We start from the raw sequence: 21,002 nt of genomic DNA, 5'->3' as shown, positions 1-21,002 counted from the left end.
GAGTGGATGGTTATCCCCAGTATCGGCGAAGAGCGCCAAGGGATGAAGGGTATTCATTTTAAGAAGACTTAGTCGTGGAATGATCATATTAATGATGCAAACTTGATTTCAAATATTGTTGGCTTGAACTTTTGTTTTGATGCAGCAAGTCGACATAAGATAAAAGAAGATTAAACTTAGCGACCACTTTTAACACACTCAAAATAAACTTAAACTTAAACTCACAAAAAAAATAAATAATAAATAAATATAATTAAAATTTAAACAAAAAATCAAATAAAATTTAATGATTCTATGTTCAACAGCTATCTATTAAATTAAATTAACTAAAATGTTGTTGTGAGCATGAAATTAGGAATATTAATGTAATGTAAATTGATGTGACTAGGCAGAAAACTAAAAAATGTTGTACAAGTAGTACTAGGAATATTGATAATAGTATTGATTGATTTTAGAAAAAAGTATTTATTAGAACGGGCTATGTAACAGAAAGCGCAAATAAAATCTTAAACCTTAAATATCATACTTGGATTGATTTAAGAATCTTAATATTCTTAGACTTAAAAAAAATCAAACTGAGTATTTGTATGACCTTATCTTCCTCGCAACGAAACAGCAATATAGCCTTGTACGCAAGGCTTGCAAGCTCTTTATGCTGTCACAATTCAAAAACAAACTTAAAACTTATTTTTGCTAACACACATAAAAATATAAGACATTCAGGAAGTTTCAGAAAAAAAACATTTATAATATTTAACTTTTAATGCTAAATATTAAAATAAAATAAAAAATAAAATAAAAATTATAATATATTTATAATATATTTTCATTCTTCATAATAAATATTGCATAATCTTATCTGTCTCTTTACATTTTATAACTTGGTTTAAACCTATTTTTACAATTAGTTAATACCTAAACAATTTATTTGTTTTTCAGGAAAGCCAAACAGAGTTTGTTCAAGCAATTTCCAAAGGATCCATGGAAGGTCTTCTAAAAATTGTCATTATTTGGCGACGAGATGCTAATCTTATAAAATACGAATGGGTCTGTGGAGCATATCAGAATACGAATATTGTACCTGAAAGTCTTATCAATTCGACTAAAATCGAAATTTTCGACACCGTGAAACGGCTTTTAAAATCTTCAGAAGCCTTAAATTATGAAGCCTTTGTGCAGGTACTGATTTTTCATCATTTGTGTTTCTGAATATAAATAATTCCAAAACTTTCAGAAATTAATTAATGAGCACTCTCAAGGAACTTTAACAAAATGGATTTCCCGATTCTTATATTTAGTGGATTACCTATTTGACAATATCGAAGAAGAGACTCTTCTTGCAGCATTTTCGCTTTTGGGTACAATCGGACTTATGTTTGCCATTGGATATACATTAATCTACTTTGTAAGGGCTGAAGAGGAAAATCTTAAGGCACAAGGTCATATTACTGAAAGTCGAGGTATGTATCCATAAGCAGAATAGCTAGTAACATAAAAGAATTTGTATATAAAAAGTGAGACGGATCATAATTTTGAATTAAAAAACGATTATTAATATTGTTTAAGGGTTAAACAAAAGGCCCCCATCGCTCGGTCAAGCCGAAGTTTATATACCCTTGCACCTTTAGCAAAAATGCAATTTTCTTTATAACATATACATTTTTATTTATTTGCGTATATGTTCAAAAAAAATTAAAGCAATGATGCTTTCCAGCTGAGTACATTTCTTTAGGACATTTCTTTTATTTCTTAAGACATATTTTTCCAGTAATAGTGTCTCTGGACCTTGGCCAATGTTTTTTTATGCCTGTATGACCTCCTTGTCTTGGATCATCATGGAATGTAGACAATATAGCTTCTTTATCTTTATTATTCGGTATTAGGGTCACCGGGTTGAGTAGCGCTTCTCTCAATGATTTTAATATTTTATTGCCCATATTTTCCCACGGTGCCACTTTGAGTTGACTGATTTTGTTAATACCGGCCTGCTTTTCAAGCCTTTGAAAGAATTGACCTAAGTCAATGGTTCCATTATGTATACTAATCGCTAACATCATATCTTGCTGTAATTTTCTTTCCGTATTTAAATAAGCACATTTTATTATTTACATGAAAGGTCACTACTTTACGTACTTCATCATTATTAATGACTTCATTTACTTTGGGCTTTGAAGCTTTATCTATAGATTGCTTATGCAATTCTATTTGTTCTTTTCCTGCGCAGGATTTTTGTCTACTTTGGTTTCTGGTAGTGACTTTCAGAACCATATTGTTTGATTGTATGTTTTTTAAGTCAGTGATAGTGATTCTTGATAACGCATCGGCTACAAAGTTGTCTTTAACCTTTAGATACTCTACCGTAAAATTATATTCCTTTAATTCAAGCCTCATTCGTGTTAATTTGGAACTGGGGTTTACCATTGAAAATAAGTAGGTAAGTGTTCTGAGGTCTGTTTTGTTTGTTTTTGTCTACCATAAATATATGGTCTAAAATATGTTATTGCCCAATGAATAAATGCTAGTTCTTGTTCTGTTGTGCTCTTGTTGCTTTCACCTTTTGTAAAAGATCTTGATGCGTACGCAACTGGAAGATGTAGTCCACTTTTGTTTTGTGTTAGGACTGCTCCACAAGCATATTTGCTAGCAGCTGTAATTATGCAAAATTCTTTGCTAAAATCTGGGTGGTGATGAATTAAAACGTTTAATTCCCGAGTTTGAGTGGACTGTATTATTTTTATTTTAATTAAACGGTTTCTGCGTGTCCGACATGTTTGGCTGTAGTCTTATCACTAAAAAATCTCAAGAGTGTGGCGCAGCACAAATGGTATATGATACTTAAAAATACCAAAACTTAAGTTGAATGCAAATATATGATTTCAAAATAACGGCTGCAAAGCGTTCATCAACACTGGGTATTGTAACAGAGTTGGTTTTATTAATGCTGATTTAAGATGTTCGAAGGCGTTTTGGCATTCAGTTGTCCATTCGAATTTTACATCTTTCTTACATAATCTTGTTATGTGACGGGAATATTCACCAAAATTTTTTATTAACCGTCTGTAATAATTACAAAATGCAATGAATCTTCCAGCGCTGTCCGCATCATGTGGGACTGGATAATTTTGAATGACGTCGTATTTTTTGTCGTCAGGCAAGATTCCTTTATCTGTGCACTTATGTCCTAGAAAAGTGACTCCGTGCATAAAAAATTAACATTTTTCAGGATGTAACTTTAGGTTGTGTTGCCTACATTTCCCGAAAAATCAGTTAAATATTCTTGAGCATATGTTTTTCGGAAAAACCTATGACTATTAAATCATCCATATAAAGAAATGATTGCGAAGGTTCCAATTTAGATAAAGCTATAGTCATCATTCTCTGCAAAGAATTTGCCGCTATTTTTAAACCGAATCGCGTGAAGCGATATGAACCATTTTTTGTTGAAAAGGATGTTATTATCCGTGAACTTTTTCGAGTTCAATTTGGTGAAAACCGGACATTAAGTCAAGGCATGAGAAGTATTTTCCTCTACCTAGTTGATCTAAAATATCATCAATTCTAGGGAGTGGAAAATTATTAGACAAGAGCTTTTTATTAATCTGACGATAATAAATTACTAATCGCCAATTTTTCTTTTCCTAATTCGGAAGTGACTTTTTGGGTACTAATAGAAGTGGACTGTTATCGTTTAATCTCAGTTTTTGTTTATACAAATTATTGGTAGTGATCGTTTCGGTTTCTAGTCCGAATACATCGCTATACTGGGTGCATAATGTTGTTAGTTGTTTATTGATTTGTGGCGGGAAGTTTTTTGAAAGCTGAGTTAATACAATCTTTTCTCGGTTCTTTAAGACTGTTTGTTTGAAAGTGTTTCATATTGAATATTGTAAGTGTAAACTACCTGATCTGTATTTGTTGTGTTTAAAAGTCTTATGTATGCATTTTGGACTGTTGCTATGGTATTTGCAATATAAATACCACGCTGGATTTCTTGATTCGGAATTAATACACTGTCTTCTTCTGAATTTATTTCAATTTTTCAGACGACTTGGGATCTTGCTGGCAGAATTAGGGAGTTGTTGCCAGAACTGTATGTTATTGGAACATAAATCGAATATTTGAGATTATTTGGTCTAATCATAAGCCAGTCTTCAGACGGCTTGAAGTCAAGTTGACAGTTATATCTTTTAATAAAATCGATTCTTAGTATTTTCATCTTAAGGAATGGCGAATTTTATATTTACGATATGGAAATCGTGTGGGATTATATATTTAGAAGTTTGTAATTCAATGAGAGTTAAGTCTTTTGATTTGATAACTTCCTGACTTATTCCCTGTATGTTTATTATATGATTATTTTGAATGTGTTGAAAAATATCGGAGTTTTCCTTCAATATGGATATTTCCGCACCTGTATCTAGTAGAAAAACTAATTCTTTTCCTGTTACTTCGTTTATGAAAGGGACGAATGTACTCTGACTGAGATTTATGGTGTGAATTTTGATGTTATCTACTGCTGTGTATCTAAAGGTGTTTGGGAGTTTCCCGAATTCGTTTGGGCTACCCTAACGTTGTTGTTTTGATAATTGTTGTTATTGCCATTGTTGTTTCCCTCGCGGTTGTTTACACCGCGGTTGTTTCTACTTCTGTAGTTGTTTCTATAATAATTGTTATTTTGGTTAATATTATTTCGGTTGTAACCGTTGTTTTGGTTATAGCCGTTGTTTTGGTAATATCCGTTGTTTTGGTAATATCGGTTATTGTGATAGTTACCTCTATTGTTACCCCTACCGCGATAATTGTTTCTGAAGTTATTGCCGCGTTAGTTGCTTATTTTTTGGGTGTATAATTTTGAATTGGCATTGCCCGTCATTTCAGTACTGCATTGTATGTACTTGGTGACTGCTTCGTTCACAGTTGCTAAATTGACTGCTTCCAATATTATTTTAGGTTGTCGATTTCTGTTGTAAACTTTTCTGCTATTTTGCCTTTCTGGCTTGATTTTGCCATTTTGGCTTTAACTACGTCGGATGTTTCGCCGACTACAGTGTCTTAAAATTTTTTGATTATGGCGTCTATCGGTGTTTCGTTTTGAACTCTGTATAATGTCTTTTTGTGCCCTTTGTCAGCTTAACCAACTTCAAAGCTGTTATGAATCTTAGAAGGGGTTTGCCTGTTAAACTCGGGGATGGTTTTCGATATTTCTCTTATGTATGCCCTTTGGGCAATGGTTTCATCGGCCATTGTGGTCGGTTTTTCTTCTATAAGGCTATCGTTTGTATCGGTGTCTTTTAAGCCCTCATCTGATAATTCAGATTGAATATGGACGGCGGGAATGGTGAGGTTATTAATGTCTTTTTCCTTATTTCGGGACCTGTAGAGACGGGGTCATCTATCTCAGCTGGCTCAAGTGCAGGCGAATCTGATAATTCTGGATCGTCTCTAGTTTCCACTGTCAATGGAGTATTTAATATAGTTGTAACAGAAATAGTTAAATTGTACTTTTGTTTTATATATATTAAGTTCGATCGCAATTTGATCAAGAACCTAGATACTTCAGACCAATGGGCTTTGTCTATCCGGTCTCACTGGTCATGTATTAGTATACGCGCTCTGTTGAAGCGGATTACTAATATTTCAGCATGTTTATTTACTGTAATTTGCTTGTACACCTGGAATGTTACTCAATACTATTGCTTTTTGTGTATTTGAGCAATGTAATAATGGAGAAAAATTAATAGAGGCTCTGCTCCGTTTCTAACTATGGCTAATACTCTATTTTCAAAATTTAGTTCTTTATCGGTAGTAACTATAATGCAATTCCGTGTGTTCATTTTTAGTTTTTAATTATTTTTATTTCATTTTCAATAATAAAAATTCAAAATGAGGTAAAATTTTTTTTTTTTTGATAGCATTTATTTCTTTCTTAAATATGCCACTGTCAACATATACACATTTGTATATACTTTGTAGTTTTTTTTTTAAACATATTTTTATAACAATTGTTCGCGGTTTATTAATTTATATCTTATCCTGATCGTTAGCCTGGCTTCTGTTTACAGCACTTTTTGATATGCACTTCATGTGGTACATATAGGCTTTATACAAAATGCATCCGCTCATAATGAAAACAATTATTGATAATAAGATATTTGTTAAGTCGTTATCGATATTTTTTGATTATATTTTGTTGATTACGTTAGCGATTGAGTTCACTTCTTGTACATCTAGTAGACCCATTTTGGGTGTTTTCACAGAATTGTGTATATAAGGGTTTACGTTTAGTGTGCAGTTAATTTGCTTTTTAATTTGCCATTTATATTGGCTCATAAGGTAAAAGATTGCAGAATTTTTTTTTATGGAATTGGGAAATAGAATTCATAAATAAGAAAAAGAAATTTTACATAGTAACCTGCCTAGTTTTTGCATGGTTTTCAAGCCACATGCTAAATGGGCAACTTTATATACCATAAAAAAATGTGCATCGCAGTGCAATATAAAAAAATTGTGCAACGCAGTGCACGGTGAAAAAAAGCGCTCTAGCAAGCGCTGTCGGTTCACTTTTCCTTGGTCTTACTTGATCGGAAAGACGTTGCTGGTGCTGGCTGCACAGGTGAACTCGCAATGGGGCGAGCACAGTGGTCCCTCGCAGTCCTTTGGGCACTTCTTCCATAGTGCTGGGATCTCTAGTTTCTGTGGCGGAGGTAATTGTTTTTTAATTTTAAGTAGACTTTGGATTACAGGGTAGGTGGATGTGTGGGTGTGGGTTTGTGGTTTGACTTTTTCTTTCGATTATTAGGTTCTTTATATGTTCAACTTCGGCGTGTAATTTTACCGAGTTGTTCCAGTTAATTTTACTTCCGCTATTTAGTAGCTTCAGTAATTCAGCCTTTCTGGCTTTGAGTCTTTTAACCACACCACTGCGTTTAGCACACATCACACTCTACTGTATGTATGTATTGTTTTTATCCTCGAGTCCTGCAATCTTCTTACGCCATGTATTGTTTTTATCCTCGAGTCCTGTTACGGTCGCCATGTATTATTTTTATCCTTTCTTTCCAAGTAGCAATTCCATTCAATTCAAGAAAAAGACCATTATTTAATACGAAACGATTATAGGTTTGTTTCACTGCCAACAGAGGCAGCGGAGAGACGGCTATGAATTCTTAAATATACGCACATACATGAAGTCCGCTCGTGATACAGTTATGCTGACACTTGCACATTCGGTGTGCGGGCCAAGACATAGCGGCCACCTTGGTTTATGACCGGGACTTTGAATTATGTAAACACTGCAACAAAGTGTTACTGTGTGTTCCCATTTAGTACACTTGGTACACTTGGTATGTGCATTCCACAAAATGCTGTGAAATTAACTTTTTTCAAATTGCAGCGAAATTATGATAAATCATTTAAGAATATTGGCGAAATAGTACAAAATTCAATTTATTGGTATCAAGCTAATTTGAAAACAATAATAAACATAAATATTTCAGTACTTAAATACAAACATACAAAAATTTTAAGATAAACTAAAATTTTTATCTTTGTACAACACCAACACTGTTCCTATGGCAGCAACATGATACTGTTTTCCGATTCGAATAAAATTAAAGGCGTAATTCTGAATTATTAAACCACTAATATATAAAAAAAAACAGAAAAAAAGCTAACTTCGGCAAGCCGAAGTTTATATAGGCTTGCCGTTATTGCAAAACCAAATTATTTTAATTTATATGCGTATATAATAAAAAAAACTAACGTTTTTATGGTAGCTTTATGATTTCGATTTCCCATTTGAATAAAATTTAAAGCGTAATTTTGAATTATTAAAACATTACTATGTCCAAAAGAATTTTAAAGAAAAATAAACAAATTAGAAAAGTTTAATTTTTTTTGTGTTTGTTTTTATATATTTTGCGATTGTTTCCATTGGAGCTATATGATAGTCGTTCGATTTTAACCAAGCTTGAACCATAATTAAACAATTTTGTTTTCGCCTTAGTTTCATGCAGATAACTTTAAAACTAAGAGGCTAGTTTGCGTATAAACGGACAGACGGACGGGAGGTATAAGATATACTCGTCCGATTTTAACCAAATGTAAACCGTTATTCTGAAATTATAAACCATAACTATATCTTTTAAGGATGCTCTCTGGCCGAGGTCTGACTCCTGTTCATTTTAGTGAACAGTGATTTTTAGGCAACTATCCTGAGGGCTTCCCGCCCACTTTGAATCCAGAAGGATTCACAAACCCTTTTTGAATACCCGCGCGCGTGACCATCTCATTGGAAAGCCCGGAGAATAGAATTGTGTGGTTGCGTTACGTTTTTTCCTCTTCCGACTTTTCGGGATTTCCAGTATTTTCGGTTTTCTGGTTTAGTGTCTATGCTAAATATCTGTTACCCCTGCTACCTCGGATTCTCACGGAGTTGTCATCCTGGAGCTGTCAGTCGGGTTTCTTATCAACTTAAAGAAATTAAGCTTTAATGATTGACTCCATGTGGCATTTTTTTATTTACGATCTACCAAATGAAAATATGAAAATGACGTAGCCATACCTGGTCTCTAAGTTTCGGCCTCCAATCCCGGCGTCGAAGATTGTAGTATCTCGCTTGTTCTTTAGACGCTCGATGCAGGCTAGACCGGACAATTCCGAAGATTCCACTTAACTAACGCGCTTTGCCTTCGGGGTACCTTCGATTCCACGGCCGATCCGATCATTGTACAGCATGGCGGGTAGTCGGAGCGCTCTTTCTTGGGTAAGGAGAGCAGGGCTGTATCCTGTGGAGTCTATTACACTAGAATTGTTGGCGAGCGCTATCTCTGGCAAACACTGATCCCAGGAATTTTGATCACCTTCCAAAAGATGACCATCATTGTCTTTATGGTGCGGTTTGACCTCTAGGTAGGGTTTTCTTGCGGGCAATTTAGATCCGTATTCTGGATTTTGCCAAGTGTGGCGAAGAATTCCCTTAGAGCTCGGCTAGTAAATTGGGTACCGTTATCACACACGAACTTTCGGGGGATACCGACACGACCTAGCACGCGTTCGCAGAGGCCTTCTGGATTTAAGCAGCGGTAGCTTTCCGTTGCGGCATTAGCTCAACCCATTTAAAAAAAGCATCGAAAAACACGAAGAGTATGGTATTTCCTTGCCTCGACCGTGGTAAAGAGACCACATAGTCCGCAGACAATATATTAAAGTTTCTTACACGAGTTAACATCTTACCTGTCGCCTTGGTCGGGGCATGCTGTACGTAGCCATGCTGTACGTAGCGTTTCGCGTCCCTAAACATACCTGGCCAAAAGTATCGTTGAGCCAGCTGAGTGGTTGACTTCCGAACTCCCAGATGCCCTGCCGAAGGAGCTTCGTGACATTCTTGGAGAGCCCGAATTCTACTCGGACTTGAAACACGCAGCTTCCACGGGAAGTAATCCTCGTCGTCGACTCTGTTTCCCAAATTCCGGTATAGCTGTCCATTCTTCATCGTGTAATCCAGGTATTGGCAGCCGGAAAAAGACATCGGTCACTACGTTTAAATTTCTTCGGCGGTAGCGTACGTCAAACTGAGATTGTTGTAACTCCAAAGCCCACCGCGCTACCCACCGGGCTTTCGATTGAATTCAACCATTTCAGCACTAGATGGTCGGTGATTACTGCGAGCCGAAAGCTCTTCAAATCACATCGCATTTTTTGAGCAGCCCATATTCCATATTCAGCCAGACATTCCTTCTCTGTCGTTGTGTAATTAACTTCAGTGGCAGTTAGTCGGCGACTGGCGGAAGCGATGACGTTCCCTTGACATTCGTTGTCTTGTGAAAGGACCACTCCCAAACTCATCGTTAGCGTTCGTTTGTAACACGAACTTCTTGTCAAACTCGGGACAGCCCAACACTGGATCAGTGGTTAGACTCAGATTTATTTTTCTAGTCATTGGTTGTACCAAGGTTGCGGAATTTGGGGCGAGTCGGCGGTATCGACGCCATACCCAGCCTTTGTCGAAGTTCCTTAACGTTGGTATGCGCTTTTAGATTGGTGATAGTCGATACTTTCAATGGATCTATTTGGACTCCTTCGTGGCTTAACTCGTGGCCTGGATAAACAAGTTACCGCCTAAATAACACGCACTTCTTTGAATTCATCTTCAAATTTGCCATACGAAATCTGCGAAAGACGTCGGTCAAGTTGGCGTTGAAATGTCGCACTGACTGAGTGAAGTCCGAAAGGCATCACCTTTTATTGGAACAGTCTCTATATGGCATGAGTGAGCGTTCAATTGTTGATAATCAACGTACATACGCCATTCTTCTTTTTGACCAATACTATGGTTCGACGGCGACTTCCCGAAGTAATTTAACCACTTGTGTATCGATCACATTCTGCATTGCAGGATAACTATTCGGAACGGGTTCACTCATCCGCTTTCGGTAGTCTTACGCCGAAGAACCAAAGCGTCGCCCCTCCGCACTGTTTCCGTGTCCCCATTGCGGCCAAGAAATCCATACCTAATATAACACGATCCAACATAGTAGGCATAACCAGCAATGGCATTACTGCTCGCGGGCCAACTAACCCCACACGAGTTCGCAATAGCTCTTTTACCTCCAAGTTTGATTGGTCGGTCAACGCTATCGTAGTGATTATCTCATGAAACTCCTTTGCCAGACAACAAACAACAAACAAACAATAAAAAATATTTTTTTTTAGGTGTAGCTTTTTTTTTAATTTTTTTTTTAAATTCTTTTTGACCTATTAATAATTTGGCAGTTTAGAATTACGCTTTTAATTTTATTAACCGCGGAAAACGATATCACATAGCTGCCATAGGAACTATAGAATAATTGAGCTGCAAATCATCATAGCTTCAATGTTTTTACGCAAGTAAATCATAAATTAATGTTTTCAAGAATATTTATCATAAATTTTGAGAACGTGAGGAATATTGTTTAATAGGCGAACGGCATTAATAAAGAATTGCTTCCTCGAGCACAAGGTTTTATGTCTAGGGATGATAAAGTTTTGTTTTCTTTGCGAATGAGCTGGAAGCGGTTTCTGAAACAAGTAAAAGTCAATCCACTGAATAAGGCTAAGGTCAAGAATATTGTAAATTAGATGGGAAGTGCGGTCAGTACTACGGAGATTAAACACATAACGAACAAGTGAATTACAAACAACATACATTTTTTGCATATCTTGAGTGTCACAATGGCCAAAAATTTTAACACCGTAAAACAGGGTGGAAACTAGAATTGTTTTGGTCACTAGCTTTCGTAGTTGAGTTGGCAAGAACGACTGAGAAGTTGAAAGTTGTGGGCTATTGGGCTATTGCCAATTAATAAATTAGGGAGTTGCGTAGTGTCATATGGTTTTTTGTAAATATCAAAACATTTGTTTTTTTTTTGTGTTTAGACATAGTCCTTTTTCAATGGCCCAGTTATTAATTTTAAGAAGACAGGTATAAGACATACTAATACAATCGTTAACTTGACATAGAATACTATGGTTGACGATGTCGAAAGCCTTGCTGTGATCGAGTAGTGTCAAAAACTAAATCCCATTAGTATCTAGCCTTGTTTGAATGTCCTCAACAACATCAGTATTAGCACTGATACAACTCCTCTTTTTTTGAAACCAGATTGCTTATCATTAAGGATGGAGTTGGTGCCTATAGAAGGTTGTATCTGTACCGCCAGAATATTTTAAAAAAATTTCGACAAAAAAGGAAGTATGGATATATGTAGGTCTGAACTCAGTTACACTTTTCGGTATAGGGATAATTTTCGCGTAATTTCATACGGAAGGAAAGGTGGATGTGGTTATTGCTATATTCATAATGTGTGTAATATGGGAAAGGAGAAAAGGTAACAACAATTTAATAAATTTTTGACTGATGTCATAGGCCTTCAGCGTTTGACTTCAGCTTAAGTAAACTTTGAAGGACATCACATTATCTTACTCACATAAAACTAAATCTATTATCACAGTCTGGTAAGGCATTCAAGTACTTGTTGCATGTAGCTTCAGGTACATCGAATTGGACAAACTTCCTGTTCAGATCATTGACGTCCACTATGGGTTGGGAAAACTGATTGACTGAAAACACTTTACCAAGTGTTGTTTTTTTGGACCCATAAAAGTCATACTTTGCAGATCTAATGATCTGCCGTACATTATCACGCGCCCGAGTGTACTGTTTTTTTTTTAAATCGGTTTTAAATAACTAAATATTACAAGATTCGAGAAAAGCATAAATGTTTGATGATAATTGATCAATAGAATTTTCCAAAGATATTACAGGATATACTGCATTATCATTTGAACAAAACACCCGAAAGGGCTCATGGTTCCACAAATTGTCAAGAAGCTTTTGCAAAAAAATTACTCCGCTGCACATTCTACGATGTTTTAAAGACTTTTGATCAATTAACACCAAATTCCAAATTCAAATTCATCTGTCGAAGAGCAAATAATATAAACTGCTTTTGGACTGACTCGATTAATTTTTGTTGATCAATATATTGAGGGCTCAATACACATGCGCAGTATTCCAAAATAGGGCGAATAGTGGAAATGTAAAGAGTCTTTGTTGTATACGGGTCATCAAACTCCTTGGCCCAACGTTTTATGAAGGCTAAAACACCCTTAGCTTTACCAATAGTGACAGAAATATTGCTTTTGAAACATAACTTGCTATCAAAGAGGAACCTAGATCAGTTACTTGCGTAATACGTTCTAAAGTAGTGTTTCCAAGATGGTAAGAGTGTATGTGGGCTGTAGTCCGGTAAAAGGACATACATTTGCATTTAGTGGTTTAAGAAGCAACAAATTGTTGGAACACCATAATTGTAATTGATCAATGTCCGACTGTAGGCGAAGGTATTACATTTGGTCAGAGAATGATAGGCAAATTTTTACGTCGTCCGCATACATTAGAGTAAAGGCAAATGACACTACTTTTGGAAGATCATTAATAAAAAGAACTAAAAGTAGTGGCCCCAGATGACTTCCTTGGGGGACACCAGAAAAAACATTTACGACCAGGAAAGTTGATTATTGAAGAGAACGCGTTGAGTTCTGTTTGAAAGAAAGGCCGATGGATGGATTGGATGGTTAGTTTTTTGTCTTATTAACACACTTTTTTTATACAGGTAATCAATGTTGCTGTTAAAAATATGCAATTGATGCTTGATATTGGGAGACATATTTATGGACTTCCAATCAATTAACGGTACAATTAAATTATTTTGCTTACATAAATAGCGACACCATCACATGCAATAGACAGATCATTAAAATCGGACAAGATTCAAGTTTTAGACACGAAAATAACATCAACGTTAAACTGAGCAAACAAGTATTTAAATTCATCAATTTTCTTCATTGGACGACCTTAATACCCTTTTTGTGCTTAACTAGGATTCTAATTAAACTCGCAGCTATGGAACTATCTATTTCAGTCTGGTCGAACATATTGAGGACCTACTGGGAAGCGCGCTTTAGTAAGAATAGAGACTTCAAGAGACAAAGACAAAGACAAAGAGAAAGTTGCAAACTTTTAACAATTAACAATGTTTAAAACTAAGGTCAATAAAAATACGGATAAATATAAAAATAACATTTTAGATAAGAAAGCATGCGATCCATATAAAGCAACAGAAGTTGTAGGCGATGTAGATGATGAAGATAGGGGAAGAGCGGTTTGTGCTTGTACGCCCAGATCATGAGAGAGCGCTGAAAGCTCATCCATGCGCTCGATTCGATAAATCATATTATCACCACAGCGGACTTGCACAAGGCCTCAAGGGAGTGAAGACTGCTGACAAAATTCCTAGCTATTTAAGCTTCATGGCCTCTTTTTATAATATATTTTCTCTTTTAAAAGCTGCTCATCAATATAGAGAGCAGCTTGGAAATCAAACCCCAACAGCTGCAAGCTAAGTTGTTGTTTAGCAGTGCGCCGGTAAGTTCCCGATGCAACGTAATAGAATGATTTTTTCGTGGAAGTTTTCCATTTTTATAATGACTATCAGAAGAAATTTGTGAGCGGCTGTAATTCACAGGCCTGAGTTGCCATTTGCTGAGATAAAAGTTTGGCTTCTATCTGCCCCATTTTTTGTTTCAAAGTTTTCAGTTCGCAGACCTCCACCTCAAACGAGTCATAAGGCCACCGAGGACTTAGACAAGGCCAGAGATTTTTAAAGTTTGCTCTTCGATACGCAAGTTGAGCATCTCTAGCAGCTGAGGTGAAGACGCATCAGACATACGCTCGTTGCTGATCCTGTTGCATTTGTTGTTGTTGCTGCGCAGACGCAAGTGATTATGTAGAGGTGCACAAGGTGCTGAAAGCAAGGCACTTAATCGAGGTTCGATTTGCACACAAGACCAGATACCGGGTTCGATGCACAAAAACAAATACAAAACAAAGGCAGGGTTCGATGTTTGGGATTTTTAATTGTTTTAAATAGTTTAAATGCGCACAGTGAGAACAGGAGATTGTTCCAATTGTACACTGGAGATTTAAATTTTCCGACCTCAAATACTAGGTAAAAACTTGATTTTCTACGGAGCTATTAAAAACACATCCGTTCATGCTGTACAAAAATTACTTTTCGTAGAATAATAATATATTCTCTTTATTGAAAATTATGAAGTAAATATATTATTTATCAGGCTTAAAATCTTAAGGTCTTGAGAACGAGATAATAGATAAATAAATTAAATAAGAAGCTGGGAATAATTATCACAGTGATTGTAAATAGCTCAAATAAAAATTATGTAAATATTAATTAATTTTTTAATGTAATTTCAGACCATCACAATAATAATCTCATCCCGGAACTAAAGCTATACGAACTAAGAGCTGAAAAATATAACGGAATGGTGCGCCTATTAAAACCAGGATGTAGAACATTACTGCTCATTACCGATTTTCAAAGTAGGACTAAACTTATTCCATATTTTCACAAGGCTGTTTGGCCATACAGAAAATCCAAGACACTGCTGTTTGGCCACATGGCAATTGAAAAAGGATTGCCGTGGTTTGCCGAAATCATTCGTTTATCTTTGTGTACAAATCGAAATCTGCAAGTCAATCCAAGAAACTGTGTTGGTACTGTGCTGGCATTAAATGGTCATCGAAAATACTTTTGCATGTACCATGCAAAGCATCCAGAGTCGGTTCGTGGAGCTAAGGTAATTAAAGCTACAAAATCTTAATAAATTTTATATAACGTTAATTCGGCTAGAATATTAACATGTAGACTCGTTTGCTTTTATGTTTAAATTTGTGTCATAAAAGGCATTTCAGAAACAACATGTTGAAAGGCTATACACTCTCTATAATGGCTTGTGACATTGCACCGTTAGGATCATTCATTGGAGAATTTTTTTCTCATACTACCCGGTTTTACGTAGGTGCGGGCAAGACGGACATAAGATTCCGATATGCAATTAATGAGTAAAGTTGACAAAACCGATCAAAAACACTGGCCAGGTTTCGGTATCAAAATACTTTTCGATAGTACACCACCAATCAATAAACAAAGTGTAATTTTGCTCATTTATTGTAGTTGCCGACAAAGCGAACCGAAATACTCCCGCTAATTTAATGCTAGCTAAAAAACCAAGGAAACCCAAAATATTAACATCATAATGCCTTGGTTGCGCGTCGACTGCCTTTTTTTTGTTTTAAAAACTAAAACGGTTCGTTGGAGATAAAAATAAAAATATAACGCTCATAAATAAATACTACTGGATATGATAAGACAAAGGTCAATTGCTCGGTTTAACCATAGATCAGTTTTAAAAGGGTATTACAAACTAAAAAACTGCTGAGCTCGAAGCCAAATATTTAAAATAATGTATAAGAAATATTTTTTGGAATTTTAAGTAGGTGTGCCCAAGCCCAAAACTTTGCAATGCCAGAAATCACTTCTTGTCTTCGTTGCTAAAAGATTGATCAACATCGCAGCGATGAGTTTCTTTTTTCCAGATGTTTATGTAATCAGCATTTGTTATTTGTCATACAATAATAAATGGGACAAAATAATTAAATTTGGAGAGGCATTTAAAAAATTTTATTATAAATTATTTTATAAGTAATTTAATTACTTACAGAATTACAGAATTTTTTAAGTGAAAAACTTGAAACGAAAAAAAACTCTCGCACCAATGTACTCCTGTTTTATTAGAATTGTTGTTTGCTCTGTCATAAGCAATGTTTAGGCACCCCTGATTTAAAAATTTCAAGCTTTTAAACGTTAATATAAGCGGGAAAAATAAAGAAATTGTGCAAGAAAACACATATGTCCGTCTGTCAGTCCGTCTGTCCGACTATTTGTCCGCTAAGCACACTTGTCTCTCAGTTTTAAAGCTATCTGCATAAAACTTTCCCAAAAGTTGTCTTCCTATGGCAGGTAGTAAAAAGTAATCAATTATTTGTACATAAAATTCAAAGCTTTTTTTATGGTTAGAATTAATCGATTTATTTCAAAAGAGCACCACTTTTTTCTACAATCGATTGCCCTTTTCATGGTAATTTCATGATACCCCTCTCATAAAAGCCTTCGTCCTTATTTGCAAAATACTTAGACAGTTGCTTTTCGCAATCATCTCTTGTAGCTAATTTTAGACTATCAAAAGGAAGAGGTGGTAGTAACTTGGTGCGATGTACGAGCTATATGGTGGATGCAAAAGAACCTCCCATCCAAGCTCTCGGAGCTTCTGGCGAGTCGCTATTGACGTGAGTGGTCTAGCGTTGTCCTGATGGAAAACAATTCCGTTCCTATTGGCTTCTGAGCAGTACAAAACCGAATTAAGTGTTTGGCCATAGGGGAGCAGCTCATAGTAGATAACTCAATCCTGGCTTAGGCACCGCCTGGGCCGGCTCATCCTTCTTCGACCCATTTCGACCTCACGTTGTCGTAAGTGATACACTTTTCATCACCAGTCACCATCCGCTTCAAAAACGGGACGGTTTTGTTGCAATTCAGCAGCGATTCGCAGATCGAAATTAGGTTCAAACGATTTTTTTGATAGCTCACGTGGCACCCATACATCAAGCTTTTTTATGTATCTAGCCTTTGTTAAATGGTTCCAAACTGTTTTTTTAGCAAGGTTTAGCTCCATTATTAGCCATTATTTTGTCGGCATTTTTGACAATTGGCTTTCCGCAGCGTGTCACATTTTTGACATCAAATTTACTTAAAGGTGTTTCGGCTTTACTAAATAAAACCTAAAACGCTCACTTCCGTCATTGAGTAGCTTCTGCAGCTTCTTAAAGACCGCAAATATGTGGGGTGTGAGGAGGAATGAACTGCTATTCAAAGGACCGGTTGCTATAGATCTCCGTTATGTGACCGCTAGTCGTTTTGAGAAAGGCTTCCCAAGCATTTGTGAGCTCACGGCTGGCGCCAAGGAAACCCTTTAATCCATCCATTCATTTTATTGGGAACTCCCCTGCGACTTACAAATTGCTCCAAGGTCTCCAGAAAAGACTTTGTGGTCAGTTCCGAAACCGGTTCCAAATGAACCGCTTTGATTGAGAAGCATACAAAAACAGCTACATATCCTTAAATAGTGTTGCTTATGCGAATCGCTGACGTTTTAAAGTCAACAGGTCCTACACAGTTACTGTAAATACGGGTGTGAAAGTGAATCGATCAGACGGGAGGCCGACCATGATCTCATTGGAAGTTCTCTGATTTAAACGGGTGCAAGTCGCACATCTTCGAATGCTTACTTTGGAATATAAAATTCCTTTATATACAGTGTAGCATGAGTCGGTTTTCTGCATGAAGAAGGATTTGGTGAACAAAATTGATAAATAGAGCGCAGAGTCTAGAGTTTGAAGGTAAAAGCACTGGGTGGCTTTCGTTGTACGAGAGATATGAGTTGCCACGTGTTTCGCCATCGTTATCAATGAAAGGGTTTGAAGGGCTGAGTGAGCTTTTTGATGAAATACATTTTTTATTGAATAGTCTGTTGTATTCATCTGGGTAATGCGTTTTTTGTGCTGCTATGATCAAATGAGGTGAACTTTCAACACAGGTCTCCATCAATCGATTGAGTACGGGACTCTGGGGGAAAACATTCATGTAAGAATCAGAAACAAACCAGAAGAGCAGGAAGAGAGAAACACACGGTGTGGACGTCGGTTCTGACAACAGAGACAGAAATCGCTAATGTATGCGTGAGGGTAACAGATCAGAAACGAGAAACTAATAAAGTCACTCGATGCCGAAATCTCAAACTAAGCAGTCCATAGAGAAACACTCCACTTTGTAAACTCATTAAAGTTTAAAATATCACACAACACTCAGTTTGTTAATTAAGTCAAATATAATAATAATAAAAAAAGCATCAAAATAAAAAAACTACGTCGTCCTGGAAGTAATTCGCACTAACGGAACTCCCGCGGCCCCATTCATGTTAAGGCGAGTTTGGCCAGACCTCCTTTGGTAAAGATAACCATTGTGTCCCATTCCACCATAGTGTGAATTCTCTTAATTTATTAGTTGAGCATCCTCGATTTCCCAGATCTGCTGGATTGTCCATCGACTGGACATGGCTCCAACTCGAATTGGGACTTTCGGAGTGAATACTTGCTGTGCGAGTTGCGACGTATGTTTTCCATGTGTCAGGCGGTGTTTCTAGCCAAGACTCAGTTTCTCAAGAGGAGTTTCTTCGAGCGCGTGTTTGACTAACTTCGCCCCCATAAAGAGCCGCAAAGCTGAAGGCAAGGTAAACTTATGGTTTTCGTTTTTGTCCAGTGGCAAATGGGATTGAATGAGCCCTGACCCATCTAATAAGAAAAGAAAGACATTATGAGAGGGTGATTGACGAGAATGAGTTGGGATTAGTTGGAACGACAATGAGTTTAACGACGGGCCGAGTAATCGACGATGCGGATCTGATTGTATGTATACAATCCGTATAATCAGAGACTTTGCCAAAATTGTCATCGAATATAGACGTCGTGATTTGCTGTATTCTTTCTAAGTAAAAATCCGGCTGAGTGCTGATCGAATTCTGTCTGGGCTTTCATGGCACCATCGAGTGTATGAGCGCCGGAAAGTATATATAATCATATCAGTCTTTGGCCAATTGTTGCAGGGTTCTGATTGCTAAATAGGCGCAGTTAACGCTGAAAGTAACGGTGTTCGAAATCTTTCATGGCGGAACTGCCTTCAGGAAAGCCCTATCGTCGAATGAACAAGAATTTTGAGATACATTTTCTCATGTTCCCCGTTTAACACATTCTTGTATAAACGCCAATAGGATTCCAAGTAAGTCGGTCTATAGAGTAAAGCCCTTGTATAGAACATCGTTAAGATAATAGGCCTGAAGATGTGCAACGGGATGGATCGAAAACAACTCTTAGCTTTGTAAACGTACTTGTGAGTTTTACTACTCCATGATGTGGCAAGTAGTATGAGATATAGCTGTTTTTTTTTTTGATAATTTCATATAGTGGAGTTTCTATTCATTTAAGACATTATTATGTTGTGATTTGAGTGACTCTTTTTTAGCAATAGAATTTTGCATCCGATATTACTGAGACATAGCAATAGTTCTTAACTGACCCTGATTTAAAAGGGAGACGAACCATAAAGCGACCATCGGGTAATCGTTGGATGGTACCAATAAATAGTTTTTCGCAGAACTGGTCTGAACGAGCAGTTGGCCTGGGTACCGAAATCTCTTCCACTTCCCACAATTTTTGTAGGAGATTGCAAAGGTTTTTGAAATCATTCACTACACACGTGGAAAATGAGCAAACGTTGATGTGGTGGGGGTCTCCTTTGAGGAACCAGCGAGAAGATTATTTGAGAGAGATGTTCGAATGCACTCCAGGAAGATTTTAGGGGTTATATCAATGCCAATTACCAAATCAATTTACGCAGTTGTCAAGAATTGTGGGTCGGTTAATTCGAGATTGAGGAGACATATATCTGTTTGTCTAGGAGTGGTTAGATTAGAACGTTCTTCGAAGTATAGTATTCTTTTAGTATTTCAGAACTACGATTTAAATTTAATTAGAATCGACTACTATATGATATAAGCTCCCATGGGAACAATCGTAAAGAAAAATAATTGCATAAAGTTGGAACAATCAAATAATTTTTTTATTTAATTTTTTTTTTTAACTTTGCTTTTATTGATTACTATAATAAGTTTACGAATACTAACACTTAAATTTAACTAACAGTATACTTAGACTGCGTCTCTCAAGTTGGCCGCTGGGGGGCTAAGTCGTTGCGACGGCTGCACAACCTTGTTAGCCCTCTCGCTAGGTGGTTAGGGTGCAAAGGTAGCTTGGTAAAGTACTTTTCTTTATGTTCTGCGATCACTTCTTTGACTAGAAGAATGTTAAGTTCCACGGTTCCCCGGTTATTGTTCTCAAGATCTTTGATTGAGCTCGCTGGACTATTTAAATATTGCTATTGCTGGCATTCCCTCATAACGTGGAGCCGTACGTCCATATTGGTTCAAGTACCGAGTTTTATTGCAGGGCTTTGTATTCAAGGCTAAGGGGAGACCGAGCGTTGATAAGCCAATGAAGGCTGCTGGCTTTTAGCTATAAATGTGTACTATTGGCTTCAATGTGCCGGCGCACAAGTATACTCCTAGATACGTCACTTTGTTTGCTTGCGGGAGTCGGGTGTTGTTCAACGTGAGCGGCGGTCAGTTTTGCCTGTTTAAGGTGAACGTAACGTGCTTGCGTTTTTGTTCTTTTACTTTAGTTCGCCAATCTGATTTTTCGCCATATTTCAACATCAGCCAGATGTACAGGCATTTTGAGCGGCTTATAACTGCTGTATCATCAGCAAACGTAGATGTTGTTAGTCATGTGCTTGTCGGGATGTCTGCTGTGTAGAGGACATATGTTGGCCCAAGAACGCTACCTTGAGGAACTCCAGCTCCAATAGTGAAATCGTCAGTTATACCAGTTTTGTACCACCGAGCAAATTTTCTTTCGTAGGGGTAAGACTGCA

General features: G+C 36.7%; 1 protein-coding gene across 4 annotated transcripts in view; it reads left to right on the top strand.

The window, feature by feature from the left end:
• Window positions 1-21,002, top strand: part of LOC108134775 (dnaJ homolog subfamily C member 16) — a 412,650-nt gene that overhangs the window by 306,388 nt on the left and 85,260 nt on the right. For all 4 annotated transcript variants that reach the window (XM_041708562.1, XM_041708563.1, XM_041708564.1 and 1 more), the window contains 3 exons: window positions 940-1,179; window positions 1,235-1,460; window positions 14,816-15,198. In XM_041708562.1, coding sequence (XP_041564496.1) covers window positions 940-1,179; window positions 1,235-1,460; window positions 14,816-15,198 — 849 coding nt within the window. The remainder of the gene's footprint in view (window positions 1-939; window positions 1,180-1,234; window positions 1,461-14,815; window positions 15,199-21,002) is intronic.

Source organism: Drosophila elegans, unplaced genomic scaffold (assembly GCF_018152505.1).
Source record: "Drosophila elegans isolate 14027-0461.03 unplaced genomic scaffold, ASM1815250v1 contig_271, whole genome shotgun sequence".
NCBI lineage: Eukaryota > Metazoa > Arthropoda > Insecta > Diptera > Drosophilidae > Drosophila > Drosophila elegans.
The sequence above is the reverse complement of the archived record's forward strand: the minus strand, read 5'-3'. Positions and strand labels throughout refer to the sequence as shown.